The 21591-nt window shown below is 41.3% G+C and overlaps 1 protein-coding gene across 5 annotated transcripts in view; it reads left to right on the top strand.

Moving 5' to 3' along the window:
* prkcz (protein kinase C, zeta) overlaps nt 1–21591 on the top strand; it is a 612152-nt gene that overhangs the window by 321594 nt on the left and 268967 nt on the right. For all 5 annotated transcript variants that reach the window (XM_041206302.1, XM_041206300.1, XM_041206299.1 and 2 more), the window contains one exon: nt 1269–1457. In XM_041206302.1, coding sequence (XP_041062236.1) covers nt 1269–1457 — 189 coding nt within the window. The remainder of the gene's footprint in view (nt 1–1268; nt 1458–21591) is intronic.

Here is a 21591-nt window from a genome sequence, read left to right as displayed (position 1 = left end):
TCACTGAGAGAGAAAGAACAACAAAGAAAATTGGGAAGGAAAAACTTCTCACTTTCATGCTTTATTTCTGTGGTGAGCTGCCACCTGATGTTTGAACACCAAATCAGTAGATCACAGAGTAGATTTCAGACAATTTAGATTGAAGCTATTAAGAATGAAGATGCTCCCACAAAGCTGTTAGGATTTCCTGTCGTGGTTTTATACAACTGAGTGGTTTGCCAGGCCACTTTAGAGGGCAGTTAAGAGTCAGCCACAGTGGTGTGGGACTTGAGTCACATATACTACACCAGGTAAGGAGATCAGGTTTCCTTCCCTAAAGGATGTTAGTTGAACCTGTTGGTTTTTCTGACAAGCTTCATGGTCACTTTTATTGATACCAGCTTTTTATTTACAGATGTTTAAAATCTGAATTCAAATCCTCAAACTCCCATGGTGGGATTTGATTATTTCTCTGAATTTGTAGTCCAGTCTCTGGATTGCTAGTCTAATAACATAGCCATTACACTTCCGTGCCCAATACTCAGTACATGTGCTGTCATTGCATTACAAGACCTTAAGTATCAGTGTCTCAAACCGGAAGGGAAGGGCACAACTAGTTTATTGAATCACGCTTTCTCCCTAACAAGGATGGTATGAGAGATTCCAAAAGTTGCATTAAGTTAAATGAAGTACCAAAATACGAGTTAAGAACAAGATCTCGGTAAGGAAATTGATCTTGTTATTTTTCATTAATTGATACCTTCAGAAATTGATGTTGAAAATAATGAAACAGAGACTGTTGCCTGCTGTCAGCATACAGCAGAAGCATGTGCAAATTAGCAAAATCAGTCAGAAATATATTTACTTCAGTGAAGTAATGAAACAATTGTCAATTGTAGATTTGGGTTAAAAGATTAATTTTTACCTGCCAAGTTACAGGAGTATATTAATGAAAAATTATGCCTTCAGCTCTTGGGTTCAGTCATTATAAAAGCCTAGCAGGTCACATTTGCATGGCGATGGGGCAGAGCAGTGGTGTAAGACTATTGAATAGCTTTCAGAGAGCTGACACAGGCACAATGGACCAAATAACCTCCTTATGTTGATCTGGTGTGCACAAAGAGGAGTCACAGTAAACATGGCCTGGTGCTTTGACTGGATCATTATATCTCCAGGTACTTCATACTGCTTCATCCTGTTAATTCATGTTTTGTTTTTGAGTGTATAGGGATCTTGAACTATCAAGTATACTTGAACTGTTAATTTTTTTACATATATCTGGGTTCCAGGATCTCAAACCAGTGGTTGATGGTGTTGATGGAATCAAGATTTCTTCAGTGCTAGGTTTGCAAGATTTTGACCTTATACGAGTCATTGGACGTGGCAGCTATGCTAAAGTTCTCCTTGTACGCTTGAAGAAAAATGACTGTATTTATGCAATGAAGGTGGTAAAGAAGGAACTGGTCCATGATGATGAGGTAAATTTTACTCACTTTAAAAGAAAAGGAAGATCTTGCATATATTAAGTATCTTTCACAAACTCCATGTCCCACAATGCTTCACAGCTAATTTTATATTTTTTTTGAAGCATTGTCACTGTTGTAATGTAGGGAAAAATAGTTTTGGTCTGGTTTTCTTGTATTTAATTAAGGATTGCTACAGCATTTTGGCATTGAAAATAAAAGCTAATGCATTCTGAATTGTTTTCAGTTAATTCTTTTGATTCTGTAAATGCTTTTCTGACCCATTTCATAAATGTTAAAAAAATTGCTCCTCTGACCTTTAAGGGAGCAAGGGCCTGCAGTTTATTGGGAAAGGTGGGAGATGGAAAATTAGCTAAGGTTTATACTCTTGGCCACTATCCAGTGACTACTGCTGGAATATGTGCTTGTTGGGTATTTGATATGGGCAGCATTGGACTTGGCAGTGTTGTATTCCACAGTAAATTAGCCCCTATTAAGGCACCTATATGACAAATAGGAATGTGATTGAGATATTGGAAGATTGTTTTTCCTGCTGGAGCAAAGTCCTATTGTGAGCCACTGCCTAGAAGAAAACATGGAAGAAAATTATGAACGAGGGGAATGAAATTTGACACAATATTTCCAGATGTGTAAGAATTGTAACTAATGTGAAAGCCGATATATTTTTCAATGTTTAAGGAATTAATTATACCAGAGATCGATATTGTGGAAATGTCAAAGCACTGGAACACATTGTTTTGACTAAGTTGACTATTTAGAATTGTTTTGTACTTAAAAGAAGACTCTGAAGTTCTATGTAGCCCTTCAGAGGAAATAACTGAAAATTGTACTGGTACTAAAGTAAATGGTAAGTAATATAACGTTAAATGCATTGTTGGCCTTTAAAAGTCATTTTAATGTTGCAACAATAATAACTTGTATTTATATGGTGTACATTCCAGAAAAATGTCTTGATGATTCATTGAGGCATAATTAGGCAAAAATGGATGGCAAGTTAAAAGAGCGAGGGATTTGGAAAAATGATCGAAAGCTTGGCATAATCGGCAAATTTTAAGGAGAGACTTAAGGAGAAGAGGCAGCGGAGTTTAAGGAACAAATTCCATAGAGTGTGGCCTAAATTACTTGAGTGCAGGGAGGGTTGTATGTCTGGAAGAGGTTACATTTTAAACACCTCGATCAGACAACCTCTTATCTTCTAAACTTGAGGGAATACAAAACAAACTTATAAAAGCTTATACAATCTATCATCATAATTTAACCCTTTCAGCCTCAATCTCCTATTTCCCAACCAATTACCAACAAGTGTTACAAAGTTACTTGCAATTGCAAACACTTTCACTTTTGCTAATCCCCTTACCAGCATTCCAAGAAGTGAGCTTTGGAAAACTATGACTAACACATCTGCAAGTTATTCTATTTCTTTTACTGCCCTAGGCTAGAAACCATCAGGTCCTGGGGATTTATCTATCTTAAGTCCCATTATTTTTACTATTATTTTTGTCTTAGGAATACTGAATCGACTAAGTGCCTCACTTAGACTTCTTCTTAGATTCCTTTGAACCACTGGTATTTTGTGTTTTTCCTCTGGTATGAAAACAAGTACAGAGATGGAAGTTGAAAATTTTTAAGATGGAAAGGATATGAATTTGGAAGCATGGCTTTGAACCAATTAGGTTGCAAAAAAATCTAATTCAACTTGAGACAGTGGCCGGGCAGAGGGATGCAATCAGTTGCTTTAATCTTCCAATGTTTATCTGGAGGAAATTGCAACTCATTCAAGACTGGTGTCCAACAAATAGTCTTACAACACCGAGGCAGTGGAAGAGTTGAGGGAGATGTTGAAGAGGTAAAGTTGGATTTCATCACTGTCCATTTGGAAGCTGGTCACATGTAATTGGATAGTGTTGTTAGGGACAGCAGTAGATCAGGAAAAAGGAGTGATAGATTGACATCTAGAGGGGCTGCTAGAGGTAACAATGCAGATGTAGGAAGAGAAGCCATACTTTGGTTACGACTGAACATCTAAGAGTGGAACGATGCAATGGCATTCCCACTGAGCTGGACAACAGTGGAGAGATGTTGGCAGAAGATCAAGTGGTGATCGTGTTGAAAGCTGCAGGTAATTTGAAAAGGAAAAATGCACCATGATTACAATCACAAAGGTGTCATTTGTAAACTGGGTGGGGGTGTGTGTGACAGGGTTTCAATGTTTTTGCAGAATCCAGAAATATGATTGGGGGGATTCAAATGTAGAGTTGTGGGAAATATAGACATGAATTTGAGTCCCTGCAAGGAGGTTGGAAATGTGATAGTTTGAGGACAGATGGGTTGATGGCATTTTTTTTGAGGAGGTGATAATGGAGATTGTTTAAAGTGGACAGTACCTAGGAAGAGGAAACCAACATTGCCTAACATGGATCCAAGAAGAGCAGCTTAGTGGGATTGTAATCAAGGGAACTGGAGTTGACCTCTGGCAATATGAACTCAGAGGCCATGAGGGAAGATGGGAGGAAAACCAAGGAAAAGTACAGGTTCAGAGATTAGGGAGGGGAAGGCCTGAGTTGGGACGGCAAGGTTTAGCTTAGTTCACAAGGGGAAAGGTGGGAGGAGTGAAGCAGCATAAGCAGTTGAATAAAAGCAAAATACTGCGGATGCTGGAAATCTGAAACAAAAATAGCTGGAAAAACTCAGCAGGTCTGACAGCATCTGCGGAGAGGAATACAGTTAACGTTCTGAGTCCAAATGACTCTTCATCAGAACTAAAGAAAAATAGAAATGAGGCAAAATATAAGCTGTTTGAGGGGGGTGAGACAGGTAGAGCTGGATAGAGGGCCAGTGATAGATGGAGGCAGAGATTGCCAAAGATGTCATAGAAAAAAGGACAAAGGGGTGTTGACGGTGGTGATATTAGCTAAGGAATGTGCTAATGGTGACATTAAGGGTAGAAAGCAGGATGAGCAAGTGACAGATGATCCTAGTGGGGGTGGGGTAGGGGGGAAGGGATCGATGGATGGAAATAAATTTTAAAATAATAGAAATAGGTGGGAAAAGAAAAATATTTTTTTTAAATTCTAAATTATTAGAAAAAAGGGGGATTGAAAAGGGGGTGGGGGTGGAGCAGAGAGTTCATGATCTGAAGTTTGTTGAACTCAGTGTTAAGTCCGGAAGGCTGTAAAGTGCCTAATCGGAAGATGAAGTGCTGTTCCTCCAGTTTGCATTAAGCTTCACTGCAACATTGCAGCAGGCCAAGGATGAACATGAGAGTAGGGTGGTGTGTTGAAATGGCAAGCGACAGGAAGGTCCGGGTCATGCTTGCGGGACAGACGATGGTGTTCCGCTAAGCAGTCACCCAGTCTGCGTTTGGTCTCTCCAGTGTAGAGGAGGCTGCATTGGGAGCAGCGAATGCAGCAGACTAAATTGAGGGAAATGCAAGTGAAGTGCTGCTTCACTTGAAAGGAGTGTTTGGGCCCTTGGACGGTGAGGAGGGGGGAAATAAAGGAAAGGGGGGAAACTGTAGGTGTTGCACCTTCTGCAGTTGCATGGGAAGGTGCCGTAGGAGGGGGTTGAGGTGTAGGGGGTGATGAAGGAGTGGACCAGGGTGTCCCAGAGGGATCGGTCCCTACGGAATGCCGACGGGGGGGTGAAGGGAAGATGTGTTTGGTGGTGGCATCATGCTGGAGTTGGCGGAAATGGCAGAGAATGATCCTTTGAATGCGGGTGCTGGTGTGGTGATAAGTGAGGACAACGGGGGGTCATATCATGGTTCTGGGAGGGAGAGGAAGGTATGAGGGCAGATGCGAGGGAGGTGGGCCAGACACGGTTGAGGGCCCTGTCAACCAGGGTGGAAAACCTCGGTTAAGGAAGAAGGAAGACAAGTCAGAAGAACTGTTTTGGAAAGTGGCATCAGCAGAACAGATGCGATGTAGGCAAATGAACTGAGAGAATGGGATGGAGTCCTTACAGGAAGCAGGGTGTGAGGAGCTGTAGTCGAGGTAGCTGTAGGAGTCGGTAGGCTTGTAATGAATATTGGTGGACAGTCTATCACCAGAAATTGAGACAGAGGGGTCAAGGAAGGGAAGGGAAGTGTCAGCGGTGGACCATGTGAAAATGATGGAGGGGTGGAAATTGGAAGCAAAATTAATAAATTTTTCCAGGTCTAGACGAGAGCATGAAGCGGCACTGAAGCAGTCATCGATGTACCGGAGAAAGAGTTGTGGGAGGGGGCCTGAGTAGGACTGGAACAAGGAATGTTCCACATACCCCATAAAGAGACAGGCATAACTGGGGCCCATGCGGGTACCCATAGCCACACCTTTTATTTGGAGGAAGCGATACAAGTTTAAGGAGAAATTGTTCAGTGAGAGAACAAGTTTAGCCAGACGGAGGAGAGTAGTGGTGGATGGGGATTGTTCGGGTTGTAAGCAGTTGAACGGACAGTTTCAATCTCAATGACAGAAGCCCATGAGCCTTTTATACTTGTTAGATGTGAGGGTGGAGGGGCAGAGAGGAGGCTTTGTGGAAAGGGTGAATAGGGAAAAAGCTGCCTGATTACCTTTGCACAACAGGATGACCTAGAGCATTAGGTGGTTTAGCAGAGGAGAGTCAGGCCCAATATTCCTTGATTGGTATAAAAGATATGTTAAGTCCTTGGAGTTGTGGTACTAAAAGTGGGTGACTGACCAGGAGAATGATCAAAGTGGGATAGATTAAGGGCCTTGCTGGGTTCAAAGTCAGAAAAGAGGAAGACATTGAACAGGTCAGCAGCTACAGAGTTATTGTGTAAGGCCAAAGGCTAGGTATTTAGGAGTTTGAAAGTGCAGTTAGGACACAGGGATAGTTGTAGAACGAGATGGGTTAGAAGGGCTCGGTTAATGTGTGAGACAGGTATGAGACATTGATCAGAGATGGCTTTATCCATGATGCGTGCCATGGGAGCTGGCAAATTCTCGGTGTGTTCTATTGATAGGAGGGGTTTAATAAGGACAGGAGAGCAGTGAAATCAAAGAGAGAGAGAACATGGTGAGTCAAGATGGAAATGGAAATCACTGAGTTTTTGGAGGCCCTCAGTGCAGAGACTGAGGAAAGGAGAAAGGAGATCTTGGAGATAAACTTGGGTTGTGGGGTATGAGAATGGTGCCAATTAAGCATTTTAAAGGAGGGACAAGAAGCATGGAATAAAGTGCATGAGGAGTAGGTGTAGGGACCAGAGTATGATTTGTGAATAAAGGCCACTGCATTACAATTTTGTTAGTTTGGATGGTATAGGCAGTGAAAAGTATAGCCAGGCGGTGAGCTCTGAGTGAGGAACAAGATGTGAACCAAGTTTCGGTTAAGACCATGATGTCAGTGTCATTATGCACAATATGCCATGGATGGCAAGGGCCTTGTTCTCAAGGGTGTACACGTCCTGTCAGGAAATGCAGATTGGGGTATTGATTGTTGATCCAGTGGGAGAGTTTGAGGGGGTGGTTGTTCAACTCCAGAAAGCCAGTTGCTAAACGATAAAACTGGAACTGGATAGAATCTTCACTCATTTAAATTTGTTTACAGAATGAAGCATTACTTGCAGTGTAATTGAGTTAGGTGTGCACAAGTTTCAATAAGTACCTCGTGTTTAAACAAAATGCCAATTAATGCCCTCCACCTGCATATGAATTAAACACAATTGATATACAATTAACAGTTATGGCGGGTTTATTAATTGGTACAGGAGAAAGGTTGATTAGATTAACCAACAGTTAGCAGACTGAATGAGAAGGTCAGCAAAAGAAAATAGCGAGGCAGTTGGGATTATTGCTCATCAGGAAGTAGCAATAAATGTCTTGATGGATTATTCAGAGAATGTTGCTTTGGAATTATTACAAGTTCTCCTTGGACACATTTTTTCTAAGCTACAATTAAGTGGAAAATTATAAAACATTGACCATAAGCTGTTGCATCACAGCACACACATTTCCTAGTTACACTCCCCTTTGCATTTTTTAAAAGCCCCAGTGGCTCAAAATTGTAAATCAAGGAACACATTTGGATGAATGCTAAGGTTATATAGAGCTCTCTGTTGGAGCAGAAGTCAGTGTTCTTTCGGCATTTCCATATGTACTTCCTTTGACTGGAGGTAGAGGCTTAATGAGTTGCTTACTATCCAGCCTTTAGAACAACACTGCTGCTTCTTGAGTAGAAATCAGTGACCCAGCTGAGAACAGATGAGACCGAACACAAATGTGGCTGATGTGTTTATTACTGCTGAGGCTCAAATATTGGAATAATATTGGAAACTTGTGTCTGACTTTCATTGATTTTTGAGAATTATTTCACTTTTATTGTGTACCGCTCATGTCATCCAACAATTTTCTGATAGTAGGATGGAGCTCTATTTTTCCCCTGTCCTATCCCATCCCTTTCTCATCTCAACAATCATTCTGAGAACATTCATTCAGCATACCAGACAGTTATGGTGAAGATCACGAGTGCTGTTTGAAAAATATATCCTTTCTGAACCAAACTTCACTCTATGGGAAAGCATTTTAGTGTACTAACATGTGGCATGAGCTAACTGATGCAATTTAATAATTTTTTTTTATATAGGCAACTAATTTCAGGATGCAGTTTTTCTTGTGAGAATTAGATCACCTGCAAAATCCTGCTTACTTCCCACTCTTAATCCTAAGAGATACTATTATAAGCCTGAAGCTATTTTGTATGGTATATTAAAATAAATTTACTGATGGGATCTTACAGTTTTGAATTGTCACAAACCAATTGTGATACAGCTTAGTTCCTTTGCTTGGGAAGATGTTAATGAAGTCTTTGTTGCAGTTTTTAATGCATGCATTGTTTGATGGACTGAAGTCATCCTTACATTGAATAAGCCCATAATAAATTTCCAGAGCTAACTTGTGAACAAGGCATGAGATTTGCAGGGTAGATCCCTAACACTTGGTTAGATTTTTCTGTGCTGAGCATTCAAAGCATGCCCTGCTCCTGGAAATTGAACAACAGTAGTGCACTGTGCCTTGAGCTGTACTTTTTTATGAAAGACTAAGGTAAAATGATGTATTTGAGTGACTCCATGTGAAACATACATACTTCTGCCCTGTTTTTATGGAGTTCATGACCTCATTAATTGTCAACTGGTTTGAATCAAGTGACCCAAATGGGATGTTGACTGCTCTGGCCTACTCATTTGGCTGATGTGCTGTTGACTAGTTTTCTATTGACAGTTTGTTGTTAACTATCTAGAAATAATTATTTTTGAAGTTTTCTAACATATGCCACAAACAATGTCTCGCCTAATTTAGTGCAGAAGAAATTCAAATATATTACTACAGTGCTTTTACATCAGCATACTCAGATTTTGCCAGATTCCAAATTATTATAATTCTTTCAAGCAACTTGGGAAGGATAAAAAGTCATTGAACAGAGACAAGGAAAAATGGCCATAAAAAACTTTGGAAATCAAGCCTTGGAAATTTCCCCTTTGAAATCCTGAATTCATCAATATGGTGACATGGAGACGCTGGGGATCCTCGAGTAGCTCCTCCCCTGTTTGCCTGTTTATTCTGGAATCACTCTGTAAAGAGATAGTTTACAAGTGCTTTGCCTTAAATAAGTCTGAGAATGGTTTCTAAAGGGTTTGTACTCTTAAGATGCTCAGCACTTCCTCAACTAGAGAGAAAATCGAATGGCAAGCCCAACAGGCACATTTTCTAGCATTTCTTCGTGTCTGTCATTTTGTTCAGGAAAGGGTGCACATATTGCTGATATCCTCATTGCGTAAAAAAAGGTAAATACAGATAGTAGTGGAACTATTTTTTTTAATTGTCTGTATGTAAAAGAAATACAAATGTGGAGCTTTGTAGCTTTTTCCAACATGCAGGTCATTAGTTTTAGGAATAGTTTTATTAGATAGCCAGTGTTGGAATGAAGGTAGAAATTAAAAGAAGTAAAATCAAAACCCTCCTGTTACATTTTACTCCCTCAGCGTCTCATCCAGAAGTCAGGAGCAAGGTACAAAAATGCCACTATTATTTAACATGTTGTATCTTGCATTCATCTCGAGTGTCTTCTTTTTAAAAAAGTGCCTTTCAAAGCTGAGAAGGTGCTAAATATGCAGTTGCCAAATTGTAGTTTCCTTTGTGCCTGGTTTCCATTTTTGTGTGGCACAGTTGCCATCTAGCCTCTAGTTGCATCTCTGATATCTCTCACATTATGGACGATTTCCTTATTTGTGATCAATTATGCAAGTCATTTTGACACATCACTTTGGAACTAAAGGAGGAAAAACTGTTTTCTAAGCACTACTATATAGCAGATAATCATCTGCTACAACTATGTACCAATGTCTTATTGGTTTAATTGTTTGCCACTAGCGCCTGTACAAGTTGCAAAGCACCTCAGAGTTGCATACTCTTGCCATTAACCCCATTACCATCCATTATTGCTGATATGTAAAGAACTTGAAGCTAACTCTGTTGCTTTCATATTTGTCCAGTTAAAGGTTTTGATGAAACAATACAGATTCTTCTGGTTATATATTTACTTTCCCCTTCCTTGCCTCAACCTGGCTGTATTCATCAATTCAGGAATTGTAATAAAGAACCTGCTCCCAACTCATGCAAGGGGTTACAAATCCAGCCTGCCTTGAATCTCCCCAAGATTTTCCTTTGTCTCTGTAGGGAAGCACCTGAGTTATTTTTCTTGGTATCTTAATTGAGATTGTAAACCAATCTTGCCAGTTAATACAGTAGTGAACCTGTGTGCTGTCAGTCTTTGGTGTTATTGGTGAAGGACTTATATTTCCATATTGCATGACAATTTAGTGAAGTAAAAAGGCTCCTTTCAAAAGACAACATTTTAAAAAATAGATTTCAGAGGCATCTGGATTCCGGGAACAACGATACTCTTTTCTGGTTTACAATATTCTTAATGTATTTTATTAAATAAAATGTGTTTTTCATTACCTGGTGTCCAATTTATATTTAGGTCACAAGGTAGATTCAGATAAGCAAAATCATTCGGCCCATTTTGGCTCATGCAGAAAGACTCAATATTTACCCCTTTGCAACATCCGTTTCTTTCTTAAATATTTTCGCAATCCTATCCAGAAGTCCATTGATCAATGTCTGTTTTACATGAGCTCTTACTTTGCCATTTACTAGTTTGAAGCTGTGTCACTTTGTTCCTACTTTCAGAGTGTAATTTGAAGTTGTTTAGAAATTCGTTATATTTGACATTTTGGGCAGAATTTCACAGTTGACTTGCGGGGACACGCCTGTGTGTAAAATGATGCGCGATGACATCAGGCGTGCATCCCGATGTCACCGCCGCCATCACGATATTTTGGAAGGTGGGCACTATGAATTCGGAGGCGCGCCCACCATTAATGGGCCAGTTAAGGCCCTTGAGACAGCAATTGACATTGATTTTTCGCAGCCTGTGCAATTTTCAGGGCGTTGAACAGATGCAACGGGCAGGCGGGTAGGCCACATTTTTTAAAACCTCATCCATGAGTGGGAAAAGTGGGGTGAGTGGGCTCACTACTATGAATTTTTAGAACTTTAGTTTATTACTTATTGCTCCTTTGTTGTGCGAACAGGACAACTTCATTTCACTTCAGAGCTGTTTTCACAGAAATAACAGGCTTCAGTTCAGGACCCTGGAGGAATCATAACTCTTGGGGCCTTCCAGGTATGAGACAGCCTTCCCTTACTCTGGGACTGGGGATTGTGCTCTCCATTGGAGCCACCTCTGAGGAGGGGGGAGGAGGCTAGGTGTCCCTATTCAGCCTCCAGGGGAGCCACCCATGGGAGGACAGGCACAAGGGGTGCAGGGCCAACAGGAAGTCCAAGGCGGAAGGATCCGCAAAAGATCCTGCTGCCAGGGTTTACAGGCGGCGACGCAGCTATTTCAATGTGCCTGAGGTACAGTGCTGAAGGAGGCGCCATCTCTCTCTCTCTCTCTCTCTCTCTCTCGAGAGAGAGAGAGAGAGAGAGAGAGAGAGAGAGAGAGAGAGACAGTGACCTCCATCTGTCAGATGATCGGCCCTGAGATCAGCTCCAACTGTGTGGGTGGACACCCCATGCTAATGGCGCTGAAGGTCATGGTTGCTCTCAACTTCTATGCCTACGCTCTTTCAAAGGATCGGTGGGTAATCTTTGTGGAGTCTCCCAATCAGCTATCCACAGTTGTCAAGCTGGTGACAGACACTCTGTTCAGACATGCATTATAAGAATCCCAGCCATTTGAATTCAAGGCCATTAGGCTACAGAAAACACAGTTTATTGGTCATGTTGTAGAAAGCCCGAATTTCACTGCTGGTTTGGATGTCGCCTTCAACCACTTGCATTGTTCATTTTAGGTGCTTAGTATGCGGAATTAAACTTTTCTCAGCCTTGTATTGATTCAATCCTATATCCACTCCCATCACTAAGACTGCTTGCACCATTAAATCACTGTCTTTGCACTTATACTAGTCACCGCACTTATGCTTGTCACCGCAACCCACGTCCATGCTGTTGTCATCTCCAGACTTGCTTATTTTAATAGGCTCCTACACCCAGGCTCCTATTCTCCACCCTAAGTAAACTTCAGCTCATTGAAAAATTTGTCCATATCCTATCCTGCACCAAGTCCAATTCATTTCTCACCCTTGCCCTTGCTGTTCTACCTTGGCTTCTGGTCCCTCAACACATTAGGTTTAGAAACTGATTCTTGTTTTTAAAACCTCCCAACTCTAAACAACTTCACTGCTTCTATTCCTCTTCCACCCTACCTGGGGAGCTGTGCCTTAAGCTAACTGGGCCCCATGCTTAGGACTTCTCTGCTTCTTTAAAGACCCCCTTTAAAATACACCCTTTTGTCCTGAGAATATTCCTTTCATTGACTAAATGTCCTTATTTTGGTACACCTGTGGAAAGTACCTTGGAACATTTTTCTACATGAAAGTGCTGTATAGCTGCAAGTTATTGTTGTACCAGTGGTGAAAAAGTGAAGAAATATCTTAGCACACTGATTAGAAAATAACTCTGGTGAAAGCTGTGACTAACTATAAACTGTTTTGTTTATCCATTGGAAAATAAGACTGCCCTCTTAAACTCTGGCTTTACCAAATGCACCTCCAGTTTAGAATTTAAGAAATTTATTATATGTATGGCATTATGAAATCCTGATCTACCAAGCAAATTCCCATCCTGTAGTTTTCTATTTCAGCTCCTTTGACAAGGGTATCATCCAACTGCAAAAAACCTTTACATTCTGTGCTATTGGAATGTCTTGACCGGTTTACATTACAGCTCTTCATATATTGTTTGATTTAGCGTATAACTTTGAACACTTAAGTTTTTGAAACTTGTGCACTGTGGCAAGAGCATGTCCAAATATTTGCCTAAAAAAAAAGCAAATTCACCAGCTCAGGAAAGTCTGTGCTTGTGAAAATATAAAAAACCGGACATGGTTTGCTTCTCAAATCTCTGGTCATGTCCAGGTGACAAGCTAGACAGTAAACATGGGATTCATTGATTCTTCAATTTTTAAGAGTGAGTTGTTGGCAAACATATGTAATCCCACACATAGCCACAACCCAAGAAGATGGCTCACTATGTTGCTTTAATCACACTCCAGATTTATTTTAAATATCTGTGCAAGTGCGATTTTACAATCGGATACCTTGATCTTTGTTGCTTTCTGAAAGATTAGGTTTTCGAAATGAAAACCTAATCAAATTATGTATTGCATTTGCAGATAATTTCAGTAAACCCTGATTCACAGTATTATTTTAAGTAACTGTACATTACTTTAAAAAATTGACAGAATTAAAGTTCAGGGAGAGTGCTGTCAGTATGAAGTACTCAATTGCATGTGTAAGTTGAAAAATATTATTTCCTACAAGAAAGTAAATTTAATCAGACCTTTTTCTCCTCTTGGAAATCTGACATTTTAAGGTGCTGCATCAACCTAGGCCAGAATCTTCTGTTTAGCGTGTGGGGGTGGGCCCTGCACACCGACGAGTAAAATGACGCATGGTGACGTCAGGCGTGCGTCCCCATGTCACCGCGCGTCATTCTGATCTCCTGTTTGGCTGCGCACCCGCCAAACTATCAAAGGCCTGTTAAGACCGTTAACAAAACAATTAACCTAATTGAGAAAGCTACTTGTCCAACCTTAATGTTGGCGGGCAGATAAAGAGCCCAGGTGGCCTTCACATTTTTCATGAAACCTCATCCTTGGGATGAGGTTTCATTAATTGAATAAAAATTTTTATGAAAATTCATAAACATATCCCAGCTTATGTGACAGAAACTGTTTCACTCCCTCATTTCTGCTGAAAGGCTCACTTGTAAGCCTATCAGCAGCAAATGCAGGGGAGAAGTGACCTGTGATTGGAGAAGCAGCTCCATGTTGAATCTTCCATTGAAACTCACCTGTTCGACCAGAATTTTGAAACTGGCTCCGAGGGCCACATAAAGAGGCTTCGCAAGCCTTATCCGGCTCGTGGGCCATAAGTTAGACAAGCCTGGGCTAGATGGATCAAAGGTCTTGTCCTGCCTAGGACTGTTACTGTGTTATTATACATTCCAGTGGGAATCACTGGCTAATAATCAGGAATAATTGTAGCTAAAACACCACCATGCAGGAATGAAAATTGGATCTGTTGGTAAATGCATTAAGTGATACATTTCCAGTATGTGAGCAATGTCAGTTCAAATTTAAATAATAATACAAACATACCCCGAAGACATAGATTGAGAAAACTAAAATCAAGAATATGCAAACCAGGCAATTGTAATCTCCCTTTCCCCTCAAAAACGTGCCATTTGCACATTAAGTTGCTCCAGTGAAAAAGATTACTACAGTGGTGTGGAGTTGGCTCTATTCACGTACATGGCTAAGGACCAGCATGGAAGTCAATCCGGAAGTGGTTGGGCCAGGAAAAGTTAGTGCTGGCTGAATGTGCAGCAATTGCCAGCCAGTAGTAATTTTTCCCCAGCTTAAATGCTATTGGATTGGCACCAATGTCAGTATAAAATGCCAGAGAAAAGTTAGTACCAGCTAAAAGGAAAGTAGTATTCAGCCAGTACTAACTTTTCCTAGTTATCAGATGTTTCTGGACTGGCAGCTACATCAATCCAAAATGCTGACTTCCATTTAAGGATGCACACAGGCTGGCATTCAGCCTCCCAAGCAAGTAACTCCCCGTCGGGCGGGCCTGGGGGCGCAGGTGGGCGTGTAGCCAATCACCGCCTGCGATTGGCTGTGCGCCGCCATTTTACGTGGGTGGGCCAATTAAGTCACGCCCAGAAGTGCTCAGCACTACCTGTGTGGGAGGAGGGAGAGTCGGGGCCTGCGCTCCACAAATCCATCCCACGAGCCGGATGAGGCTTGCGAAGCCTCTTTATGCGGCCCCTGGAGCCAGTTTCAAAATTCTGGTCAAACAGATGAGTTTCAATGGAAGATTCAGCATGGAGCTGCTCCTCCAATCGCTTATGAGTGAGCCTATTAGCAGAAATGAGGGAGAGAAGCAGTTTCTGATTGGAGGTGCAGCAAACACTAGCGTTGGTGTGTGCCAAGGGCTGCTGAGTTGTGGGAAGTGAAGGTATGGCGATGCTGGAGCCTGGGGAACCAAGCAACGGTGGGGTTGGAGCCCAGGAAGCTAAGCAACGGCAGGCCTACAGCAAGTGAGAGGGACTGAGCTACTGAGTGTAGGCGGGGAGCAAATGAGAAGGACTGCGTAAGTGCAGTGGGGAAAAACAAATGAGAGGGACTGAGTGAAGGGAGGGTAAGTGAAAGAGTCAGAGAGGAACGAGTGAAAAGGATTGAGTGTGGGGTGGAACGAGTGAGGGGGGAGCGAGCTAGTGGAGCTGAGTGTTGGAGGGAGTGAGAGAGACTGAGTGAAGTGGGGAGTGAGTGAGAGGGACTGAGTGTGGGGGGACTGAGTGAGGGGAGTGCATGAGAGGGACTGATTGGGGTGATAAGCGAGTGAGAGAGACTGAGTGAGGGGGGAACATGTCAGAGGGACTGAGTGAGCGAGGGAGAATAGTAGTGTGAGTCTGTCGTGCCCAATTTCCAGTTTCTCATTCACTCTTATCATCTTGCACCAACACACACACGCACACACACACACACACACACACACACACACACCTACTCACACTGGGTAAGGATGAGTGAGTAAGCACCCTGAGACTGGGAGTGAGCCAGACACACACACCAACCCTCTCACACTCTGGTCATTTTAATTAATTACTCTTTTGTAATTTAAAAATATACTGCTATGACATTGCTGTACTTTTGCTCAGCAATTGTTTCTTTCCTTAAAATCTCAACTTTTTGGTTGAAATTCAGTTTATTGTTGTGTCAAACCTTAGCTTTCCAAAATTTGCTCATTGGCCCTTTGAGTGCATAAAATATACAAATGTGGCCCCTGAGCGAAAAGGTTGAACAAGCCTCATCTTGCCCATCTAACCACAGTATTTCCTTGGTAAAGTTCTACTAAACCTGAATCCCGTTTGTCAAGAGAAACCCATTTTGGTTTCTTGTTCCACCACCCATGCTGGTAATCTGTTTCACATTCTTCCTATCCTCCTGCATTTCCTATTTCCTTTTGCTGTCCTTAATTATGGCACTTGTGTTTAAATTCTGTACAAGACAGAAAAGTGTACTTTGATCAAATTTTTCCAAACTTCTTGTAATTTTGAATACTTCTATTGTATTTCATCAAAAGTCTTTTTACAAGAGAGAAAGAAACTGGGGTAGTCAATCTTTTATTTGTATGGATTCCATTAAGCTATGGGATCAGCTGTTCCTCTCCAATTACTGAAAATGTTTTCTGAAATTGGTTGACCAAAACTTCAGTGAATACTTCAGATGTGGCCTCACCAAGGCCAAAAACAGTTCTAAAATGACCTTAAGATAAAAGCAAAATACTGCGGTTGTTGGAAACCTGAAACAAAAACAGAAAATGCTGGAAAATCTCAGCAGGTCTAACAGTATCTGTGGAGAGAAACTCAGAGTTAACGTTTCAAGTCCATATGACTCTTCTTCAGAGCTAAAGAGGAGCAAAAATGTGATGAAATTTAGAATGTTTAAGGTGGGGTGGAGCAGGTGAAGCTGGATAGAAGGTCAGTGATAGGTGGTGCAAAGGAGAGCTTGCCAGAGATGTCATGGACAAAAGGACGAATTTTTTCAATTTTAATTTTTTAATTTTTATTTTTCTATTTTCTAATTTTTATTTTTTGTCCACTTATTTTTATTTATTTTCATTTTTATTCATTCTTTTATCCCCACCTTTTATCCTGTTTTCAATCTTTTTTCCCCACCACTGTACATAGATTCAAGGTGAGAGGAGAAAACTATAGAGGAGATGTGCGGGGCAAGTTTTTTATGTAGAGGGTGGTGAGTGTCTGGAATTCGCTGCCAGAGGAAGTGCTGGAAGAGGGTACGATAGTGGTGTTTAAGAGGCAGCTTGACAAATACATGAGTAGGATGGGAATAGAGGGATACAGACCCCAGAAGTGCAAAATGTTTTAGTTAACAGGCAATATGATCGGTGCAGGCTTGGAGGGCCGAAAGGCCTATTCCTGTGCTGTACTCCCCACCCCACCAGGGCCATCTGTCACTTGTTCATGTTGTTCTTTCCAGAGTGCTTACCCTTGTCCTGCTATTATCACATTCTGTTTTCTGACTTTAATGCTACTATCATCACCTCCTTTAGCCAGTACCACTATTGTTAACACCCTTTTGTCCATGACATCTCTGGCAATCTCTCCTTTGCCACCACCTATCACTGGCCTTCTATCCAGCTTCACCTGTTCCACCCTACCTTAAACATTCTAAATTTCATCACATTTTTACTTCTCTTTAGCTCTGAAGAAGAGTGATATGAACTCAAAACGTTAACTCTGTCTTTCTCTCCACAGATACTTTTAGACCTGCTAAGTCTTTCCAGCATTTTCTGTTTTTGTTTTTAAAATTACCTTTCTGGATTTATATGTTATACCCTTTGGTCACAATTCCATCCACCAAATCAATTATAAAAGCTAACAAGAACCTTCAGTACTGAACTTCTGACAGTCCACAGCTAACTGGCTGGCAACCAGATGTTTATTAATGGTTTGTGAAAGTGTGTGTAACAGTTGGGTACAGTAAGACATATGAGGTGTCATTACTTGAGTAAGCTACTGAAGGGGTATCTCCACCCATGAAGTCACATTTCAACACGAGTCATGATTTTCAGTGGGGTTGAGGGGACCCTCCACTTTTAAGTACAAATCACCTGTGTAAACCACATGAGAGTAGTTCTAGGCCATTCTATATAGAGAATCCCAGAAAAAAGTTAGGCAATTGAGTTCCAAAATCGGTTACAGCTTCAATAATTTTGGACCAGTGATATTGAATTCTATTCTGCACCTTAATCCGTAAAAGGCAGGGAATATTGATGGCAATGTAAACACCGCTGTTGTATGTTGCCAACAGCAACTTCTGCTTTCAAGTTAGCTCTCATAAAAAAGTTGATCAGTTAACAGTTAAAAAAAGGCTTTGATTGTTAATATAAAATGATGTCCCATGTTGGATTTGGATTCATGCCTGCTATTTTCCATAGGGAAAAATTTTCCCCCTGTTGGTGGGGGGAGCGCAGGAGCAGACATGCCGCCATTTTATGTGAGCAGGCCAATTAAGGCCCGCCCAGTGCGATGTCCGCCAGGAAGCCCCATGTGCTCCCTGTGCAGGTGGTGGGGTTCCCTGTGCAAGTGGGGTGGGGGGGGTGGGGGGTGGTGGTAGTGGGGATTCCCTCAGCACGCGCATGCGGGCGAAAGAGCGCACTGATCTCCCTGAGGCTAGGTGCTGTTTTAGGGAGATCGGCTCAAAATTTATAAATGTTAAAGAGACGAAAACAAAATTTCCCTGACGTCCCCTCATGTGACACTGTCACATGACTTGGGACATGTCCATCACTTTTAGTGAAACCTTTATTAAATATTTAAAAACCCTCATGAAACCTCATCCTGCCCCTGGATGAGGTTTCATGCTTTTTCTTAAGCCCGCCAGGGCTCCTGGCCTGCCTGCCAACCCTAAGGTTGGACGGGCAGGCCCATTAATTATGTTAAGTACTTTTTAAATGGCCTCAATAGGCAGTTGACAGGTTGGCAGGTGCACAGCTGATTCGGCTGCGCCCCTACTGACCTGAACATGGGAATGACGCGGGGTGACGTCGGGAGTTCCACCCGATGTCATCCTGTGTCATTTTACGTGTCGGCGAATGGGCCCTGTCCCCGCTCGCCAACCGGAAGATCCTGCCGATAGTGTTTCCAATATCAGATGTATATTTTTAAGACCAAGTGAAAGAAAAAGGCACTGTGTGGATGTCATGCTTCACCCCAGGGACTGAAGAAAAATGAGTCACTGTAGATTGCTGTTACAGACCTCCTGGTATCCAGTAGAGAGCAGCATTTGCAGAGGCCTCAGAGCAGGTCTGAAAACTACTTTCTTGGCTAGTGGAGAAAGGCGCAGAGAGAATGAAAAGAGAAATAATAAAGCACCACAGAAAATTAATGCTTACTGCTTCATGCTGAAATGAATGGAAATCAATCTTATTAACTTGAAATTGCTTGCGACTTCCTGGCACCAGTAGCACACAAAGGGCATATTTGCAACAGTGGAATTGGCAGTCTATTTGGAATTCTCTCTCTCTCTTTCACCCCCACCATCATCAATCCAGCTGGAATTAAATTATTTGCACATCACTAGATGGCAGCACCACTTTAGCTTGCTTTTTATGTTGATAACTATGCTATATAGTAATCAACTTTGATGCATGCTGTACAGAAGGTAATAAATAACCTTTCATACTATTCCAGTGCATTGAAGGAAGCCTAGTGATGCAGTATTTTGTTGTGCCAATCTGCTACCTTGTAGAGCAAATTCTTTTCTACCCCACATAGAAAGGATCATGGGATAGTAACTATGCATATTATGTCATTTGGGGGCAGCGTGGAGAATGGTCACCTGGTATCTGTGGAACCACACCTCAGTCAATGGCTTTAGCAGAGATAGGATGGAAATTGGCATTTAAAGAGAGAAGAGTAAAAAAACAATGGGTCAACCATTTGGAAGGGGGTGCTGACTGCAAACCCTCAAGCCTTTACAGAAAAAATAAAATGCTGTTCCGGTTCAGTATATTGTATTAGAATTTTCAAATTGGTTTATGATGCTATAATTTTAGAAGGAAACAGCTGAGCAGATGTGCAATGCTGTAATGTATTTTGGATTCTTTGTGTATCATAGATCCCATGGTTACCCAGAAGATTATTTGTGGCTGATAATCTTTTTACCTGGAAGTCTGTTTGGTGAATCACACTTGGCCTTGAGATCTTGCAAACCCTTCTTCCTTGCATTTCCCACAATTCCCCAGCCCATCCCCTCTCTAGCTTGTTGCCTCTCCTCTTACTCCTCTCTACTCGCACTCACTTCCACCAACCCTCCTCTTGTTCTCACTCCTACCGCTTAATGGTTTTTTTTTAAAAATTAGAAAACAGAAAACCACAGTTTTAAATTTAACCAGTGAGGAAGAAGAAAATTGCTGGCTTAGCAAAGCAGTCTTAACGTGTTTAGACTGACGCAAGCAATTTTATTATTGCAATGTAAATCATTATTTCACAATGTTAAATTTTGGATCTATTTTATGTAGGATGCTAACATTGCATTAGTGTCAAAGGGTACATTTCTGTGATAAAGCAAACAGCAAGAAAAATGTGCAGAAACAGCTGTTTTCAATTACAGTTCAGCTGGACATTAATCTAACTACCAAGAATTTCTGGGAATCTACCTCATCTCCAGCTTTAATGAGACCGTATCCTGTTTTGTTGCCCTACTTGAGGCTATATTTCACAGCTATCAAAAGCCTCAACAGCAGAGCATTTAACATATTGCAGCATATTTTTTAAGAAAGTAGGATCCATACAGAATTCTTTCAATATTTATGCATGGAATTTATTTATCTTGCTCTTGGACCCCATTCTTGTATCTCACTAGGCCTCTTGCCTTAGCTGGGAAGAATCTTTGGCAGCTAGTATAAGTAAGAATGAGTTCATGCTTTCTGCAAGAATCAAGGAGAAGAAACGTGTGCTGGGATTTTCAGCTCTAACTTTTATTTAGTGCTCAGGAAGGATTTTTGATATGGTCAGAAGGTTGTGTTCCCAGTGATCGGGCAATATGTTTGCGTGCAAAGTCGAATTATGCACTTGTTCAAGTCCAGTAGTTTAGAAAGCCATTGTCATTGAATTTATCTTTCACTGTAACCCAGTAATCTGAGAGGAAAAGAAATACATGCTAAAAGTACAATTAGTAAATTGAACTGTGCTTGGCTAGAACTGGTCTTTATGTAGTACATTTCGGCACAAAAATTACACCAAATATTAAACTACACTGCTCTAAGGATACAATATGAAGTGACTACTGTTCATTTTCATTTAGTAATCTGATGATTATGTTGAATGTGAATTAGAACATGATAGCCAGTTAACAATTCTCATAGGCTGCTTGAAAACTCTTTGTTAGCAAAGAAAATTCAGTCACTATGCACAAATTCATTTTTGAAATGCCAAAAGACCGAGAATAATGTATGTAAAATTGCTGACAATAGAAAGTTAATGGGAGTGTAAACTGTGAGGAAGGCACAGTCTGAAAAATGATAAAGACAGGGTAAGTGAGTGGGCAACATGTTTTTGTCTCCTTGTCTAAAGAAAGATATACTTGCCTTGGAGACGGTACTGTGAAGGTTCACTACGATGGTTCCTGGGATGAGAGGGTTGTCCTGTGATGAGATGCTGTGTAATTTGGGCTTATACCGGAGTTTAGAAGAATGAGAGGTGATTTCTTTGAAACATAAAAGATCCTGAAGAGGCTTGACAAGGTAGATACTGAGAGATTGTTTCCCCAGGCTGGGGAGTCGAGCACATGGGGGTACAGCCTCAGGATAAAGCATCAATCATTTAGGACTGAGATGAGGAGAGGTTTCTTCACTCAGAGGGTTAAGAATCTTCAGAATTGTCTACTGCAGAGGCTGGGGATGCTCCACTGCTGAATATATTCAGGACTGAGATTGATAGATTTTTGACTGCTCAGGGAATCGAGG

The sequence above is a fragment of the Carcharodon carcharias genome, chromosome 15, assembly GCF_017639515.1.
Source record: "Carcharodon carcharias isolate sCarCar2 chromosome 15, sCarCar2.pri, whole genome shotgun sequence".
Taxonomy (NCBI): Eukaryota; Metazoa; Chordata; class Chondrichthyes; order Lamniformes; family Lamnidae; genus Carcharodon; species Carcharodon carcharias.
The sequence above is the reverse complement of the archived record's forward strand: the minus strand, read 5'-3'. Positions and strand labels throughout refer to the sequence as shown.